This window comes from Agelaius phoeniceus, chromosome 5 (genome assembly GCF_051311805.1).
Source record: "Agelaius phoeniceus isolate bAgePho1 chromosome 5, bAgePho1.hap1, whole genome shotgun sequence".
NCBI lineage: Eukaryota > Metazoa > Chordata > Aves > Passeriformes > Icteridae > Agelaius > Agelaius phoeniceus.
Window position 1 is genome coordinate 67,328,706 of NC_135269.1, and position 17,705 is coordinate 67,346,410.

Consider the following 17,705-nt stretch of genomic DNA (forward strand, 5'->3'; position numbering starts at 1 on the left):
CCCAAAACCAAGGCTGTGCATACTGAATAGTAAGAGTCTGGCTACCTGGCAGCATAGAAAATCAGCAGCACTGTGAATATTTCTAAAGGAATTATGCCCCTTGCCACTTCAGTAGTTAGATCAACCCAAAAAAGCTGCCCACACCTTGAGAGCTGATGAAGTTTGTCAGCTGGAGGTAAGTGGTAAGGAGAGGTTACCTTGAATGTGAGAGTCAAGATGGAGATAAGCAAACATGATTTATTTTAACAGGATGAAGATGGAGATAAGCAAACATGATTTGTTTTAACAGGATGAGGTGAAAGCTTGCACACATTGAAAGAGTATGTGCACTAAAATGTAGCTCCTTTCCAGGAAACAGTGGCTATAAATAATCTCCAAAAATCATGAGAAAAAATCAGGTGGGTCTAAAAGAATTATGTGAATATCCATTCACTCAGAAAAGAAGATACTTTGCTGGATTTGGCTGCAAGGAAATCTAGTGGACACCTACAGATTCTACATTAGGCCAGTATTTGGCACAATTTGAATACTGTGTGCATATTTGGTGCCAGTAATTGAGGAAACATATAAAAAAAATTGGGAAGAAGAGCTTCAGGAATAAAAAAAAAAAAAAGACATGCATTATGTCTGAGATTTAGGAAACATCTACCTGGTTTTGGTTTTGGTAAATCAGTACCAAAGGTGGATTAGTATGTGCACAAATGAAACAGGTACTTTAGAAGGAAAAGTTTTCTGAAGTTTGCTTGCATGGCCTTTACAAGAGAGAGCTCCAACATAATTGTAGATGTGGGAGTGTGGTATAAACACAAAAGGAGATTTTGCTTTCCTTTCAAACTGTAGTGATTGTGCTTTTTATTCATGTTGGAAAGGGCAGCAGCATTGTGCTTCAGAAGAAAATAAGCCAACATCTCTTGATGTAATGGCAGTGCCACTGATACTTAACCCAAGTATAACCCAATTCCCCCTAAAAAGAGAAATCCAAAGGCACCCCCTGACAGGCAAAAGGATTGGTGCCTTTGGAAAATAAAGTGCCAACACTAACATGGATTTTCTCTCCCTCTTTCTACTATGTTCTGCCATGGATCTTCTCCACTCCATTGATTCAGTTGAATCAACTTGGTAGTTTAAGATATTTTGGCAAGCAAATGAGATCTTTATGAGCTGGGACATGTGCATGATCTATGCCAGTAACAAGCACGACTCCATCCTTTCAAACTTGTCCAGAAAGAGATTTTTAGATATGTCTGCAAAATGAGCAATGAAGTTAAACAGCAGGGAGGAGAGCTCTTCCCTGGGGAAAAAAAAAAACCCAAAACAACCTGTCTAGTCCTGTACCAGCTGGCAGAACACACCTAAAGCTCTGCATCAGTAAACAGTGTCTTCTGTTGGGGCTGACTCTTGCCTCTGAGTAAAAAGCAACTTTAACAGTTGAATAACCTCATTATGTACACCCAGGCCTGTGCCTGCTGCCGAAGTCCAGTATTGCTGAAGGCTTGATCTAAGCCCAGAGGGGTGTAAAGGCTTTCCCAACCTAAAAGCTCCTGTCAGAACCTGGATTCAAAATGTAAAATAAACACCAGATTCCCACTCTGCAACTCTGGGCCGTGCCAGCTTTTTCCAGCTTAGGCAGCTTTAGAGTTGCCCAAGAAGTGATGGTGTGCCCAGAACTGCAGGCAGAGAGCCTTTCCAACAAATCTGGGAGTTGCACTAAATTCACCACTGTGAAATATCCTCAGATGTCCAGAGGGGACAGTGACAGGGCTAGAGGGCAGAGAGACCAAATTTAGACTAGAAAAGACACCCAATGACAGAATCACAGAATGGGTGTGTGGTGGTGTTCACAGGGGTCCCAGGACCAGGGAAGAGACGAGAATGTTGACTCCATGTTTCAGAAGGCTAGTTTATTATTTTATGATATATATATTATACTAAAACTATACTAAAAGAATAGAGAAACGGTTCATCGGAAGGCTTGAAAGGAAAGGTAGGAATGGAATGAAAACAAAAGCTCATGACTCTCCAGTCTGAAACAGCTGGACTGTGGTTGGCCATTAATTAGAAACAACCAACATGGACCAAGTACAGATCCACCTGTTGCATTCTACAGCAGCAGATAATCATTATTTACATTTTGTTACTGAGGCCTTTCAGCTTCTCAGGAGAAAAAAATCCTAAGGAAAGGATTTTTCAGAAAATATCATGGCTACAAGTGTTGTTCTGTAACTTAGCACCACTGAGATGAGCCAGGCACCAGGCTCTTGGCACCTGCCTTGGACACATTTATGGCATTAATGAAACGCCCTCTCAGTCTTCTCTTCTCCAGACTGGCCAGGCCCAGCTCCCGCAGTCTCTCCTCACAGAGAGATGCTCCAGAGGCCTCCTCATCCCTGTGGCTCCGCCGGACCCTCTGCAGCGTCTCCCTTGTGCTGAGGAGCCCAGAGCTGGGCACACTAACGCGCGCCCCCCCCGTGAAGCCACCCTGAGGCAGAAATTTGGTGTTCGGACACTGTCACCCCAATGTTTTATCACGGTGACACCGGAGGGAGGGCACCACCCGGGAGGGCACCACCCGCCACATGACGGCACAGACACGTCACCGCCGTGACGTCACGCGGCTCCACAAGCCGAGCCGTGCGCTGAGGCCACCAAGGAAACGACATTCAGAGGCTATTTCCCCGTTCCCCGCCGCTGGGAGGGACGCGGGGCCGAACCCTTTTCCTCTTCCCTTCCCATTCCCGTTCCCGTTCCTCTTCCCCTTCCGCCTCCGCACTCCCGGTAACCCGTCCGCCGGCAGGACCCCGCGCGGGGCTGCCCTCCGCGCTGCCTAACCCCCGTCCCTCGGGGAGCGCCGCTCCGCGCCGCCCGCAGCCGCGGCTCCGCCGCCCTGAAGCGGCGCCGCTCCTCCCTTCGCGCCCGGGCGTGGCGGGGCGGGCGTGGAGGGCTCGGTCGGGGCAGCGCCGTGGGTCAGGCAGCGCGGCGGCGGCCCGGTCGCCGTGAGGGGAGAAGCGCTCGGGGGCCTCGGAGGGGCGGAGGAGAAGGAGGAGGCGGCGGCGGCGCCGGGCGGGCCCATGTCGGCACCGGGCACAGGTACCGCGGGCACCGACGGGACGGGAGGGCGGTGCCGGGGCGTGTGTGGGGAAGGGGTCTCGGGGACGGGAGGAGGAGGGCACAGGGGCCTGGCGGGGCCATGGGGAGGGGGGTTCCGGAGACGGAGGGGCCGTGGGGCTCGGAGTAGGGAAGGCTCGGGTGGCGGTGCCTGGGAGCGCTGGGAGAGGGAGGCCGGGAGAGAAGCGGAAGCTGCTGGTGCCGAGCTGCTGGTGCCATCCGGGAAAGGGCCCGGGCTGCGGGAGAGCTGCGAGCGGGCATTGGGGTGGTAGCCAAGGAGTCTCTCTGGACTTAGTGCCTTGTCTCTAGGCCTCTGTTTCATGGTGGAAAGAGCGTTCCTGCGAGTTTGGCAGCAAAACATTCTCCCCGAGAGGTATAGAAGCGAAAGTAAAAGTGCCCGGCTGTTCGGCAGGCCGGCCAGAAGATGTGTCAGTGACCTGAAGTTGTGTCAGGAGAGGTTTAGGTGGGATATCAGGAAAAGATTCTTCACCCAGAGGGTGGTTGGGCGCTGGAACAGGCTCCCCAGGGAAGAGGTCACAGCACCAAGCATGTCAGAACTCCAGAAGTGTTTGGACAATGTGCTCAGGCACACGGTGTGACTCTTGGGGATGTCCTGTGCAGTGACAGTAGTTGGACTTCGATGATCCTTGTGGGGCCTTTCTGAGTCAGGATATTCTGCGATTCTGTGAACCTTCCCTGCCACCTGTGTGGGGACTCCTCTCTCTCTGCACTACGGTTTTTGGGGGTTTTTTTTGTGCTGTGTCTCATTTTCCCAAACCTGTAAGTTTATTTTCTCCTCACTGACCTGGGTATTTTTCTTATGCACCTTCCCTTGCATTAAGAGAACCTTAATTGAATTTCAGTTTTTGAAATTTACAACCTTCTAGTAGTGTGATAACTAGTGATGGAGGAGTTTGTTGCTCTTTGAGATTTTTCAGCCAGAGGTGAGACACCTTGCCTATGTTCATTATCTCCCACATCTCTTTTGTAATAAGAGTAGCTGCAGAAAGGACAATTTATGTAATCCATTTAATTTCTAGTGAAAAATTTCATTGTGTTTAGTTTAATAGAGCTGTATTTCCTTCTCTCAGACTTGTGGTTGCAAGGATAGAGATTCTGGATCATATTACTTCAGGGTTTGAGAGTAGACTGTTTTTATTCACCTGAGAGTATTGCTTTGAGCGCCAAGGTGTTGCTGTTAATTTTTTTATTCTGAATTGTGAGTAGATTAATGATGCTGAATACCTTACATTACTCTCTGCTTTCCTCAAGAGTAAATAACATAGATGGTTTTTCTTAAATGTTACTTCTATATTTTCAAAACTATTTCCTAAGTCTCTGAGCTCAAGAGTATCAGGAACCCAGTCCCATTCTTTAAAATTTGAAGATTATTGTTTAAAAAGTAGAAACTTAAGTATAGTAAAAATTGACTTAACTTTAAATAAATCATTGTACATCAAATATTGAAAAACTAAGAGAAATAGTTCCCTCTACAAACATGTTGTCTGTAGGTGCTGGAACTGAGAAGAAGGAGTGTTAAAGGATGCAAGTGTCACTATGGAAATGGGCTGCCACGAGTCCAAAGGCACAGGGATGTTTGTCTTGTCTCTGTTTTCTCTGTCCTTCCCAATTTTCTGGTGTGAGTGCTGGTTTGTCCTGTCTGTTTGCTTATGGAGTTCACATCATTATTATGCCTTTTCATCAGTGCATGAATGTAAATGTGAGCTATTAAACAGAATAAATGTTTCCATGCCATCTTCAGCCTTGTTTCCTATGGAGATGAGGCCCAGGTGAGCCAGCCGTTCCCGTTTTTCCCTGCTTCCCCCAGCTTTTGGGAAAGTTCCTTGTGGGACAGTCCTAGCCCTGCCAGGGGGGCTCTGTGCCGCTGGGAGCTCCGCCTGGCTGGAGCTGCGCGCTGCATCGGCCCGGCTGGAGCTGGAGGCAGCGGCAGCACCGCCTCCTGTGCCCTCGGGCCTTTGGTGTCGGCGTGAACGAGCTGGCAGAGCCATCGGAAAGGTTGGGGAGATAAGGAGCTGTACACGTAGTGGGTAGTGAGAAGGATTGCAGCATACCTGTTCTGGGATACAGAACAGAATGCTGCTGTAAAATGAGATTTTTGGGGTTTTTTTGGACTCCGTTGTTCATTGGGAAAAAGTGGACAATACTGCCTTGTGGTCAAAACCATAACGTGCCAAATGATGCTCCCTCTCTTTTCTTTTTATCCCATCTTCTCAGGTTTGCTTTTATACAAGGAAGCATCAGATACATCTTTAAAACAGAATTCTGAGTTCCTAAATTTAGTAAGAATAGGAATGACCCTGTTGGTAAATGACCCTGCTCTTAAAAGTTACTTGTTCAGAGTATTGGGATTGTGACATGCTGTTCCAGCATTTCTTTAAACACAGGCGACCCCTTCCCTCTTTGGTTAAGTACTGATTTCATAATAATACTGTTTTAAGAGCAGTGTTTTTGGAATTCAAATAGTTCTGAAATTTGGGAGTTGTAGACATGCATTAGGGAGCCAAGTGTGCTTGTTTAAGCAATGCTGATTTGATTTCCATAAGTCCCTGTCAGAGGCATTTCCCTGTTGGTGCTGTTGCCAGCTGCTGCCAGAGGCCAAGTCATGAATAGGCTCCCCATTGCTAGGTTGTCACTGCCCAGGTGTGAGTACTCATTCTGTAAATTTTTGCACACCATTTTTCTTCAGAAAAATGGATGAGCACCTTAAATATTCTAATACAGTTTCATCTGGTGGGATAGACAGTATATAAATATCTCATTTTATTGTTTGGGAGATGGCAGGGGGAATGTCCAATGCTTATTAAGAAACATCTTTATTGTGAAGATTTATTTATAAATTTATTTATTTATTTATAAACATATTGCAAAATAGTTAACATTAATACCAGAAGCACTCTACATGAGATTGGAATGCAGGTGTCTCATTATCCACTCTGAGTAGATGCAGGGAATTGGTAAATCTAGGATGTTTTCATAATCCAGAGTAAAATGTTAGGCAAAAGTAGGGGTGGCCATTGGGAATCAAATTGGTGTTACTAAGAAAAACAAAGTCCCACCTATGCCTGCATTTAACTTGACGCATGTAAGTATGTGAAAATTATTTTTGGTGTTAAGAAATTAATTTAGCCTGAAGTAAAAGCCTAGGTGGTTGTAATTGCCTCTCATGGTCCTGCCTGGCCCCCCTGCCCCTGGCAGGAGTCAGCAGAATGCCCTTGCATTCCAGGCTGTGGTACCAGGAGTTGACAGTAAGGCTGAAGGTGAGTCTCCCCCCTCTGCTCAGCATTTACACATCCAGCTGTGGGTTCTCTGTTCCCAACAATGGCATTGACACACTGGAATAAGATCACCAAGACCATGGGGAGGCTGGAGGACATGATATCTGAGGAGAAACACAGAGAACTGGGTTCTTGATCTGTAAGAAAAGTGGGGGAAATCTTATTCCTGTCTTGAAACAACCTAATGGGAGAGCATAGTGAAGATGAAGCTGGCTTCTCCCCCAAGCTGTGCAGGGATAGGATGAAAAGAAGCAAACACAGTATGGGGCATGGCAATTTCCAGGCAGGTATCAGGAAAAGCTTTTTGTCTCTGAGCCCAGAAGGGACCATTGCTTCTCTATTCCTGGGGACACTAAAGCCTTAGCCAAGCCTCTGATCTGCTTGGATCTGCTTGGAGCAGAGGCCTGAAGTAGGTGCTTGTCTCGCTTTCCTCCTAATCAAAATTGTCCTGTGATTTTACCCTTTTGTGTTCAATATGCATTACCTTTTGTGTCCTTGTCCAAATGAAACCAAAGCTTGGAGGACTGGAAACCCCAAAGAGGCTAAAGCTCCTACAAAAATGTTGGTTGAGTAGAAGGAGAGAGAAATTGTAGCCTTTCCTAAGTCTTGATAATCACAGCCTTTGTGGTATTATTTCCGTTTGCTCTGCTGGCAGGGAGGTTTGTGCATCCAGCTTAGTCAGCACTGTGCTCTTCAGCTGCTGCCTGTGCTGAGTGCTGGAGATGCTGGGGACATCTGGGAGGGGTGAGGAAACAAGGAAGCAAGTTGAAAATCCTTTTCACAGTGAGGATACTCCAGCACTGGGGCAGGTTGGCCAGAGGAGTTGTGCAGTTTCTTTCCTTGATACTTTTCAGGACTGGAACAGTCTTGTCTGATCTCATTACTGACCCTGCTTTGAGCAGGAGGATGAATCACTTAAGGTCCCATCTAACCTGCATTATCCTATGTGTCCTAAGTTGTGGTAGTGGAAGGGGGAGTGTTCTTGGGAGATGTGTAGAAAGGTCAGTGATGAGCAGATGCATGCTGATGGATCAAGCATGTACTTATTTTTTAAGTTTGGGGTACTTTGTTTTCATCAGTCTTGAATTATTTTCTTCCAGATGGACTTGTTTATGTTCAAGATCTTAAATTCCTTGGGTTGTAGAAACTTCAAGATGCTTCTATTTCACAATTCATGCTGAAGACAACTTTGCAGAACAACATGCTTACAAAATTATTTGTTTTTACTTGTCAGGTCTAATCCTTAGCTCAAGAAAACCTTTATTTTGATGAGTCACGCATTTGTGAGTTAAGTGAATATGGGTGGGCTGTGAAAAATGACTAAAATATCAACAGCAATTTAAAAGTACTTGTTTTCCTGTGCTTCTGCAGGTTTGCCTGGGTAACACAATGCCAGCTGAGCGCAAAAAGCCAGCAAATATGGAAGAAAAAGAATCTCAGTTAAATAATAAAGAAAAAGAATTTAGTGAAAGGCGACCAGTGAGCACCAGGGAGAAGCCAAAAGAAGATGTGAAGGTTGGTATGAAGAGAGAGACTTTAAAGGTTCCTGAAGATAAAAAGAAAAAAATGGAAGAGGATAAAAGAAAGAAGGAAGACAAGGAGCGGAAGAAAAAAGAGGAGGATAAAGTAAAGGCAGAAGAGGAGCAAAAGAAGAAAGAAGAAGAAGAAAAAAAGAAACTTGAAGAAGAGGAGAAAAAGAAACAAGAGGAGGAAGAAAAAAAGAAACAAGAAGAAGAAGCTGCTCAACTGAAGTAAGTTATCTTTTAAAGGTTTAATTGGGCCAAATGCTGGAGTTCTGTTATCAGAATTGTGGTCAGTTAGAAAAGATGAAGTGTTGGAGTTACTTTGAATAAGTTGCATGTAAGTGTTATAAATTTTACATGCCTGTCTGATTGGGCTTTGTGTTTTCTAAGAGGTTTTGAGTGTTCACTTGTAACCTCTGTTACTTTGGTCTCTGTTATGGGGGTTTGATAATGTTCTGCATGTGATGACCATGGAGAGCACAATTGTACTTGAGTAAATGTTGTGATTTAACCTCAGCTAGCATCAGCCCCACACAGCCACTCCTTCCCCTCAACAGGATGGGGAAGAGAATCAGAAAAGTGAGAAATCTCGTGGGTTGACATAAAAACAGTTCAATGGGTAAAGCAGGAGCTGTGCAGGCAAGCAAACCAAAACAAGGAATTCATTCCCCACTTGCCCAGCACTCCCCAGGACAGCAGGGCTCCCTCAAATGTTAGCAGTGACTTGGGAAGACAAACACCATCACTCCTATCATCCCTCTCCTTCCTTCTTGCCCCAGATTTATGTATTGGCCATGGTGTCAAAGGGACTGGGACATCCCTTGGCTTAGTTGGGGTCAGCTGCTCTGGCTGTGTTCCCTCCCAGCTCCTTGTGCAGTGTCAGACTCCTCCTTGGTGGGGTGGGGTGGGGTGGGGTGTGGAGCAGAAAAGGCCTTGACCACGTGTAAGCCCATCCCAGAAATAGTGAAAACACCCCTGGGTTATCAGCACTGATTCCAGCACAAATCCAAAGCACCAGCCCCACACAGGATACTCTGAAGAAAATTAATTCTGTCCCAGCCCAAACCAGGCAATAAAGAAGCACAGATGCATTTAAGGTGAAGTGTTACTGTCCAAAACTTAACAGGTCTACAGATCTTACATAACAGGAGCAAATTTGATGTGAGAAATGACTTTTAATCAATCATAGACAACTGATACCTGGATGGCAAACTCAGAATGTAGCCTGGCAGTTTAATGTGTGATATTACCAAGACCATGTTTCTTACTATGTTATCCAGCCATAGTACAGTGCTGAAGGTGGCATCTTTATAGGTCTGAAATACTTCCCTTGTAAGATTGAGGCAATGTCATAGCCAAATTCTAGCTGGGACACATATATTTCACCTATTCCAAACTTTCTGTGTAATTTCAGTAGTCTGGCAATAAAAGATTTTCCTTTAATGTCTAATACAGTAACCTTTTGAAAGGCTGTTTCCTCTTCTGTGGGAACTTCATCAGTAGTAAATGAAGTTTCTTGTTTATATTTTCCAAGTCTGTTGGGATTAATATGTTCTGCATAGAAATATTTGAGAAATTTTGTTTTGTAACCAGTAGTACTTGCCCTTTGCAACACAAAAATTAAACAGAATTTCTGAAGCAGATGCTTTAGCTTTCTAGGATTAGCTTAGTAGATATTAAAGAAGAGAATAAGGTGAAACTGTGTTAGAACTCCTGAAGGTTTCCCAACTGTGACCTTTTTTCCTTTATACTGATACTCTGAGATGAGGGCTCCATAACAAAAATGACTGATTTTTATGTCTCACAGGGAGAAGGAGGAAGCACATCAGCTCCATCAGGAGGCTTGGGAGCGCCATCAGGCAAGAAAAGAGCTGCGCAGCAAAAACCAGAACGCACCGGAGAGTCGTCCGGAGGAAAACTTCTTCAGCAGACTGGACTCCAGTCTGAAGAAGAACACAGCTTTTGTTAAGAAGCTAAAAACCATTACAGAGCAACAAAGGGACTCCTTGTCCCATGACTTTAATAGCCTGAATTTAAGCAAATACATTGCAGAAGCAGTGGCTTCTATTGTGGAGGCCAAACTGAAAATATCAGACGTGAACTGCGCTGTGCATTTGTGTTCCCTCTTTCACCAGCGATACGCTGATTTTGCTCCTTCGTTACTTCAGGCTTGGAAAAAACATTTTGAAGCAAGGAAAGAAGAGAAGACTCCCAACATTACCAAGTTAAGAACTGATTTGCGTTTCATTGCAGAATTGACAATAGTTGGGATTTTCACTGACAAGGAAGGTTTGTCTTTAATCTATGAGCAGCTTAAAAATATTATTAACGCTGACCGAGAATCCCACACTCATGTTTCTGTGGTTATCAGCTTTTGTCGACACTGTGGAGATGACATTGCTGGTTTGGTACCAAGGAAGGTAAAAACTGTTGCAGAGAAGTTTAACTTGAGCTTTCCTCCTAGTGAGATAATTAGCCCAGAGAAACAGCAGCCCTTCCAGAATTTGTTGAAGGAATACTTTACATCTTTGACCAAACACCTGAAAAGGGACCACAGGGAGCTACAAAATATTGAAAGACAAAACAGGTGACAATTGAATGTTGCTTTTTACTTATGAATAAAAATTAGTTTATTTATGAAATGCCTAGATTTGTTGCAGTATTTATGAACAAAGTCTGTTAGCAGTGTGTAGAAGATAAGTGTGTTCTGCAGTGCTTCTAAAAAAAAGTTCTAAATTTGTTCTGAATACTTAAAAAGCAGAGACCAAACAGACTCTTTGAATATCTTTTAAAGGAAAGGGAGGTTGACCTTTAGCTGTAATTCTCTTTCCTCTGTTTGGTGCTGTTTCCTTATCAGCATGAGAGCAATGCTGCTTTCCCAGCTGGCACTGTCCTTTTGCAGTTGGCACAATCTGATTTCTCCCTTTCCACCCACATGTATCAAACGAAGCATATGCCACAATTGCTTTGGCTTGTCTACTTATTTTAGTATACTAGGATGAAGGAAAAAATAGGCTAAGTTAGGAAGGTATCTGTTACACTCCAAGGTGGACAAATATATATTAAATAAATGTATTAAAGTGTTGGAGGGCATAGACAATTTAATAAAAGTCCTCCTAAATATTTGTATGTGGTACTAATATTGCAGGGTATGAATATGCAGACTTTGAGATCTTAATAATTTTATTTCTGCCATGTTCACATTTTTTAATAACTGTTTGCTTTAAAACATCCTGAATTCTCATTATTGGAGCCAGCCTAAACCCAAATGCTATTCTTAAAACTGTCCTTCTTAATTTCTTCTGGAAGCATTCCAGTCAGATAGAAATGAAAATGTTACTGTTTATAGACACATATTTCAGCTAAAAGGTTGGACATCCATCCAGAACCAAATGTATGCTTGGAATGCATTAAATTTTTATGTTTCCAAAGCAAGACTCCTTTGTGCTGATGGGTTTTGTGCTGCAGTCCTATCTGGTCTCAGCCAAGTGTTGAATTTCACAGGATCATAAACTGACTTTTGAGGTACCATTATTTCTACAAGTACCTTACTAATTCAAAGTACATTACTGACTAAGGTGTAGTTTTTTCTAAGTGAATGCATATGAACCTTTATACTTTCACAATTATCATTAGTTCTGGGCACGCTGGTTCTGGCTGGTGTTTCAATAAGTGTGTGTTACAAAGTCTGTATGATAGAAACTTTTTTCATTCTATTTTCTGAGAAGTACAAAATATGTTAAGAAAGCAAGAAGCATGAAAAATGTAAATGATCTGGGATGTAGAAATATACTTTAATATTTACTTGTACAACTGCATAAAAATGACTGGACAGAGCCTGAGCAGCCTGGTCTGACCTCATCACTGAGCCTGCTTTGAGTGGATCAGACAAGGGCACATGAGGGACCTATTTGAGCACCTTGACACTGAATTATCCCTCCTTGTCAGCTTGGGTGCAGGGCTTGGTTTTGGGGAAGGCATGTGAAGAGCTGTCCTTTATCACTGCATTAAGAGAACTCCTTTATTTCTCTCTCTGAAGCTTGAGGTGTCTATTTTAAGTCCTTAATAAGGAGGAATAAGTTTTGTTAAATAAGGCATCAAATCTTTCCTACCAGATTTTATTTGTTTACAACATCTGTAACAGATTTGTGGCATTTGCTTGCTAGGGAAGTAGAAGGCATCAGGAGGGCAAGACAGAGATGTGCCAAGTAAGAACTCTATGGGTATTACAGAAATCTTCCTGAACTGTAGATTCTGGGAAAGTGATTGTGCACTTGATTCTTTGCTTGCTTTGAAATTTGGATTTTTGTGGGTGGTAGTTTTTTGGGGTGTTTTTGTTTGGTTAGGTTAGTTTAGTTTGGTTTTTTTTTTAAAAAAAAAAACCCAGTAATCCTATTGGATAAAGCAATTCTCCGTGTATTGAAAATCTGATCCATTTTGCTGTAGTTTTTATTCACAGTGTTATTCCACAATCAATGAAGTGAATAGGGAGTGAAGTGTTCCCTTTTGTGCATTAACTGTGTCACATGTTAAGGTTATGATATTTTGTCAGGTAAATAACTCATCAATTTATCTCTGTCAGGAGAATGACTGTGAAATAATTTAAGCTGTACAATTTGGTTGAATTAATTGAAAATTACTATGCTAAATTAAGAGTGCCTTAGTGTTGTGTTACCTGTGGAATCATTTAGGTAAAATTAAAGCAGACTCAAGTGGATGGTTAGGAAAAGTACCTTGAGCTACTCTTTGATTTTAATATAGACATAACCATAGAACCTGGTGATTGTTTGGTGACACAGCTGAGGGCACAACAAAACTTGTCAGGCTGTGTCATTGCAAGGAAACACCTTGATTATTCCCATATTCTGAAGAGAGTTTTCCAAGAAAAGTGTTAGCTATGGAAGAAACTTCTTTTGTCTAAATTAAGGATGTTTTTAAGATGTGCTGAACTTGCCTTGTGCTTTGAAGAGACATGAAGTGAGACAAGTACTATGTGCTGTACTTGTAATTGTATTCACAGGTGAACCGTGCTTTTACTTTGCTTTATTTGCTTTAACTGCTTTGAATTTGTTAACACTTGTCTTCTTGAAACTGAAATTGAGAACTGAAAGTCTTGTGCTATTGTTACAGCACTTTGCTTTTTTGTTTTTGAATAATAGCAGAGAGCTTCAATGCTGGTGTTTATAAAGCTGCTGGTTTAAAATATGTATGCAATGGACAGCAGTCTCCATGGAAAAGCTGTGAATAGATACTTACTGTGTTTCCTGAATCCAGATTGAACTACTGCACTTCACAAATACTCAGGGGTTATTTAATTGGTTAATTTTTCTTTACTGTACTTTGCAGGAGCAGGCAGTACATGTTAAATAAGTGTGTTTTGTCAGAGAAATAGAACTTGTGCCAGCATTAATGCTTCTTGCTCTCTTGCCCGACACCTGTGTCCACTTGAGGTTCTGAGCAGGGATAGGTGATTTTGTTGCTCACCCTGTGAATGTGTACAAAAAGACTTTTGTTTTACAATTAATCTGGAACAAGAGACTGATAACCCTCAACTTACATTGCCTTAACTATTTCAGAATTCTTCTGCCACAAGATGCTTTGGCAAGGCTGTGCCTGTTTGCCTATTGCATAATAAAAGCCTAATGGTCATGGAGCCCTACAGTGATAATGCAATGATACAACCTGCTCTGGGAATTGTGGCATTTGCACCTTTTTCAGATTTCTGATGCTTTCATCTCAGTGCAGGGTGCCTGGTCAGTGATGCCAGTAATCACTTGTAAGCAGTGATCAGGTTCCTTCAAGTGCAAGTTACTTTTGACAACAGACTTCAATGTTGAAAATTATTATTTGCAACAAGTATGAATAGTTTTGTAAAAAAAAATAAAGAGCACCTGAAGAAACAAATATAGCTGCTCATAATTTGGCCTGATAGCCTTGAAATAACTTGTTTTGTTGGAAAGTCAGTGGGCTGCTTGCAAATTTTTTGACCCTCCTGGTGACAATAGTTCATGTAATCATTTAAACAATGTGGAAATGGATTGTTACAGGTGCAAAGCAACTTTTATCTAGTTTATTGATAAAGTTGAATATTTTATTTTACTATGTAAGTATTTTTAGGACTTTTACAGCCTAATTGTGGCAGAACAAGTGAGTCTTTCTCTTTGACATGGAAGCTGGAGCTTCTGTGACTGGACTGTCTTAAGTAGGATTGAAGTTGGAAGTTCAGTGTGATTTGGAACAATAATAGTGTCACTTAAATGTTTGCTATTTCAGTGTAAGCTAGAATTGTTCCAGTTCCCTCAAGGAGGGCAGGCTGGCTTTGCTCAGAGGAATTGCTAATGGTTCAGCACAGCTCAGAGGTGTTTGAGGGATGGGTGGTCTTACTGTGGGTTTGGTTTTTGTAGACGCATTCTGCACTCCAAAGGAGAGCTGAGTGAAGATCGACACAAGCAGTATGAGGAGTTTGCCATGTCCTATCAGAAGCTGTTGGCAAGTTCTCAGTCTCTGGCTGATCTTTTGGATGAGAACATGCCTGACCTCCCCCAAGAGAAGCCAACACCTGAGGGTAAGCCAGATTCTAAAGCAGGTCAACAGAATCCTGGAACTCTGCTTGGGTGTGGTGGAAAAAATAACCAAACCCTCTTAGCAGTGTGTTCTTTCTGCTGGTTTCATTTCATTCAACCTGTCCCCCTAAGGGGTATCAGCTAGTGAATAATACATTTATTCTTTGAAATTAAAGTAATTATGCCTAATATGTAGCCATAACTATGGTATATTGTGTGTATGGAAACCTAAGTAATATCTCTTTAGGTTTGTTTCTGGGGATAGAGTAATAAATGGAAAATTTAGAAATGTTTTTAACCTGATCCTTTCCTTTAATATTATGCAGGTTTTAGTATTTAAAAACTGTGTCAGTTTTAAAAGCTGATGCTGTTAAAAAATACATTTAAGTCTATTTTGGGGCATGATGTTGTGGGCAGGAACATATTGATAAGGCAGATAAGTCACTAGGTGTGGCTGTCTGGCCTCCTGAGCAGGAGTGCAGCTTTCAATGCCATTCGATTTAAACTTTGAGATTCGTTGAGATGTTGTTGAAATCAAGAGTATCTTTTGCTTTAAATTATCTTGAACTTTAAAAAGCTGTGTTTTTTTAAATGGCTTTAAGTATTAAATTGTTCTTTTTAAACTTCATTCTTAAAACTCAGTGGGGTTCATACAATTCATCATCCTCCAAGTGATTACTTTTAATGCTAATGTTGTTAAAGTCTGGTACAACTTTCTAGTACCACATAATGTGCTGCTTAGTTTTGTTTGATTTGACTTCCTCTGATTCTGTCTGAGTTTTTAATCAAAATGAAATTTATGATCTTAAGATAATTTCTTGGTATGTCTAATACTAAGATTGAATTGTTAAAAACACTTTTAAGTATGCATTGAATTATTCAGGTGAAAACAGAAGTAGTAATAAATAGTTTAACACTTTCCTAAAAGGACTCCTTAAGGTGCCTCCCCATAGAAGATGTAAATTTGTGTAAATAACTTTTTTTGCAGAACATGGACCTGGTATTGATATTTTCACACCAGGGAAGCCTGGAGAATATGACCTGGAGGGGGGTATCTGGGAAGATGAAGATGCTAGAAACTTCTATGAGAATCTCATTGACTTGAAAGCTTTTGTGCCAGCAATTTTGTTTAAAGATAATGAAAAATATTCCCAGAACAAGGATTCCAGCAAAGATGAATCAAGAGGTAGGATGCTTAGATAAGTTATTTTCTTCAAGATATCTTGTCTAACAGATAAAAAAACTTGATTGATAGAAGTAATGAGTCTCTAATAAAATAATTTGTGTTATCAGGACAGTACACCTGTTTGGATGAATTTTTAGGGAATAAACTAGGTGGGATAGGGATTACATCTGGTTATTAAGGAAGAAGAAAAGTAAATTGATTTTAATGTTGTTAGAATTGTAAATTTCAAGAAATTGGAGGTTAACCAGTGTGAGTAAACACCAACTTTTCTGTGAGAAATGGGAAGAGTTTTCCCTTCTTTGCAGATGTTAGTGTTTGGGGTCCTTTTCACTGTTATTTTCTTATTAAATAATTAATGGTAGGTGACATTGTCAGGATAAAATTTCACTAGATCAGAAGGCCTGGCTGGTTCCTCACTTGTGACACAGCTCTCAGTTCACAACCAGGCACGTGCAGACTTCAGGTGCAATGGGATAAAAAGTCCCCATCCCTGGCTCAGTGTGTAACACAAGATGCATGATTGGAGAATTCTGACATTTCCCTCTAAGGATCTTTAGATATTGGAGCAGCTTGCCCAGGGAGACTGGAATCTCTGTCTTACTATTTTAAAACAACTGGAAAAATACCTGAGAAATGTGGTGTTACTAGTGCTCATCCACCTTGACCAAAAGGTTGAACTGGAGATACCACCAAAGTCCATTTCAGACTCATTTTGCCTGTGATTCTGAACATGTTACTTGTTTGTGAGTCTGTATTTCCATATGGTGTGTGCACTCTTTACAAGTTGTCACACTTGGCTTTGAAAAATTTTAGAATTTTAATAAGGTTATCTGCCTTGAAATTTATTTTTTTTAAATGAAGCAGAGTCTGCAAATGCAATTGGAAGGAGGCCTGGAAAAACAGTAAAATTCTGTAGATTGTAATCTCTTGGAAAAATGCTCAGTGTTGGACCAGTGTTGTGGTCCAAGAAAAATATTAACTGCTTTTCTGAATATTTCTGATTCAGATATTGTGTTCAAGGAAAATAATAATCTTTATTTGACCTTTTATATAGTATATTATTTCATCAACACCTTCCTCCTGTTCTGTTTTTTCCTTTTTTTTTCTTCATCTGTGTGAAAGATTTTGCATTAAGACAGTACAGATGTAGGTTTAGCAGCATTAATCTTCCTGTATTCTAATTATAACTGTGTGTATTTAACAGTTTGTTAGTATTTATTTGGTATTTCTACTTAACTTGAAAATAGATTCAAAAGATGCCAAAGATAATAAGGAAGCAGCTGGGAATGAGGATCTGGAATTGGAGCTGGAGAACCTGGATATTAATGATGATGCACTGGAGTTGGACTGTGGAGATGAGGCAGAAGATCTTACAAAGAAGCTTCTTGATGAGCAAGGTAAAAAAGAATTGGTTTTAAGAATTCTTTTTCTTTGTGGTTTGTTTTTTTTTTAACGTGGTTGTTTTGGTTTGTGGATTTGTAGAGTGCATTCAGGGCAATTTATTTATTTATGAAACTAGCAGCTAGAAACTGCTAGGATTGTGATAAATGATTTTGTAGCAAGTCATTCAGATAAAAGTGAAAATTATTTTAAAGATGTTTATGTAGTGAAAGTTACCAGTTCCTTCACACAACTTTTAAAATAAGCAAATGTAAAGGCAGTTGTCTGAAGAGTGACTACAAAGAGGAATGAATACTTTACAACTAAACATTACAAATGCACCTTTTGGGGAATGTGTTGGTATATCATTATATTTCATAGCTTTAAGATGTCTGCTGCTTGTTTATTTTCCTCTGTTAGAACAAGAAGATGAAGAAGCCAGTACTGGATCTCATTTAAAACTCATTGTAGATGCTTTTCTTCAGCAGCTTCCAAACTGTGTCAACAGAGACCTCATAGACAAGGTACAGTCATAGTTTCAGTTTTTCACACTCTTAAAAGCCTTAATGCTAGATCAGATAGATAGGAAATAAAGATTTCAATCTTTGGAGTCTGACAGTAGCTGAATTAATTTTTAATCAGTCTGTATTCC

At 41.3% G+C, this 17,705-nt stretch overlaps 1 protein-coding gene across 3 annotated transcripts in view; it reads left to right on the forward strand.

The window, feature by feature from the left end:
* The first annotated feature begins 2,649 nt into the window (after positions 1-2,649).
* UPF2 (UPF2 regulator of nonsense mediated mRNA decay) overlaps positions 2,650-17,705 on the forward strand; it is a 54,141-nt gene continuing 39,085 nt past the window's right edge. Inside the window, exons 1-7 of one of the 3 annotated variants that reach the window (XM_054631705.2) lie at positions 2,650-3,087; positions 7,773-8,152; positions 9,732-10,511; positions 14,329-14,489; positions 15,476-15,673; positions 16,921-17,070; positions 17,474-17,577. In XM_054631705.2, coding sequence (XP_054487680.2) covers positions 7,791-8,152; positions 9,732-10,511; positions 14,329-14,489; positions 15,476-15,673; positions 16,921-17,070; positions 17,474-17,577 — 1,755 coding nt within the window. In that variant the 5' untranslated portion in view covers positions 2,650-3,087; positions 7,773-7,790. Of the gene's footprint in view, positions 3,088-3,455; positions 3,692-7,772; positions 8,153-9,731; positions 10,512-14,328; positions 14,490-15,475; positions 15,674-16,920; positions 17,071-17,473; positions 17,578-17,705 lie in introns of those variants that run through there. The other 2 variants (XM_054631704.2, XM_077179239.1) reach the window with 2 other exon arrangements.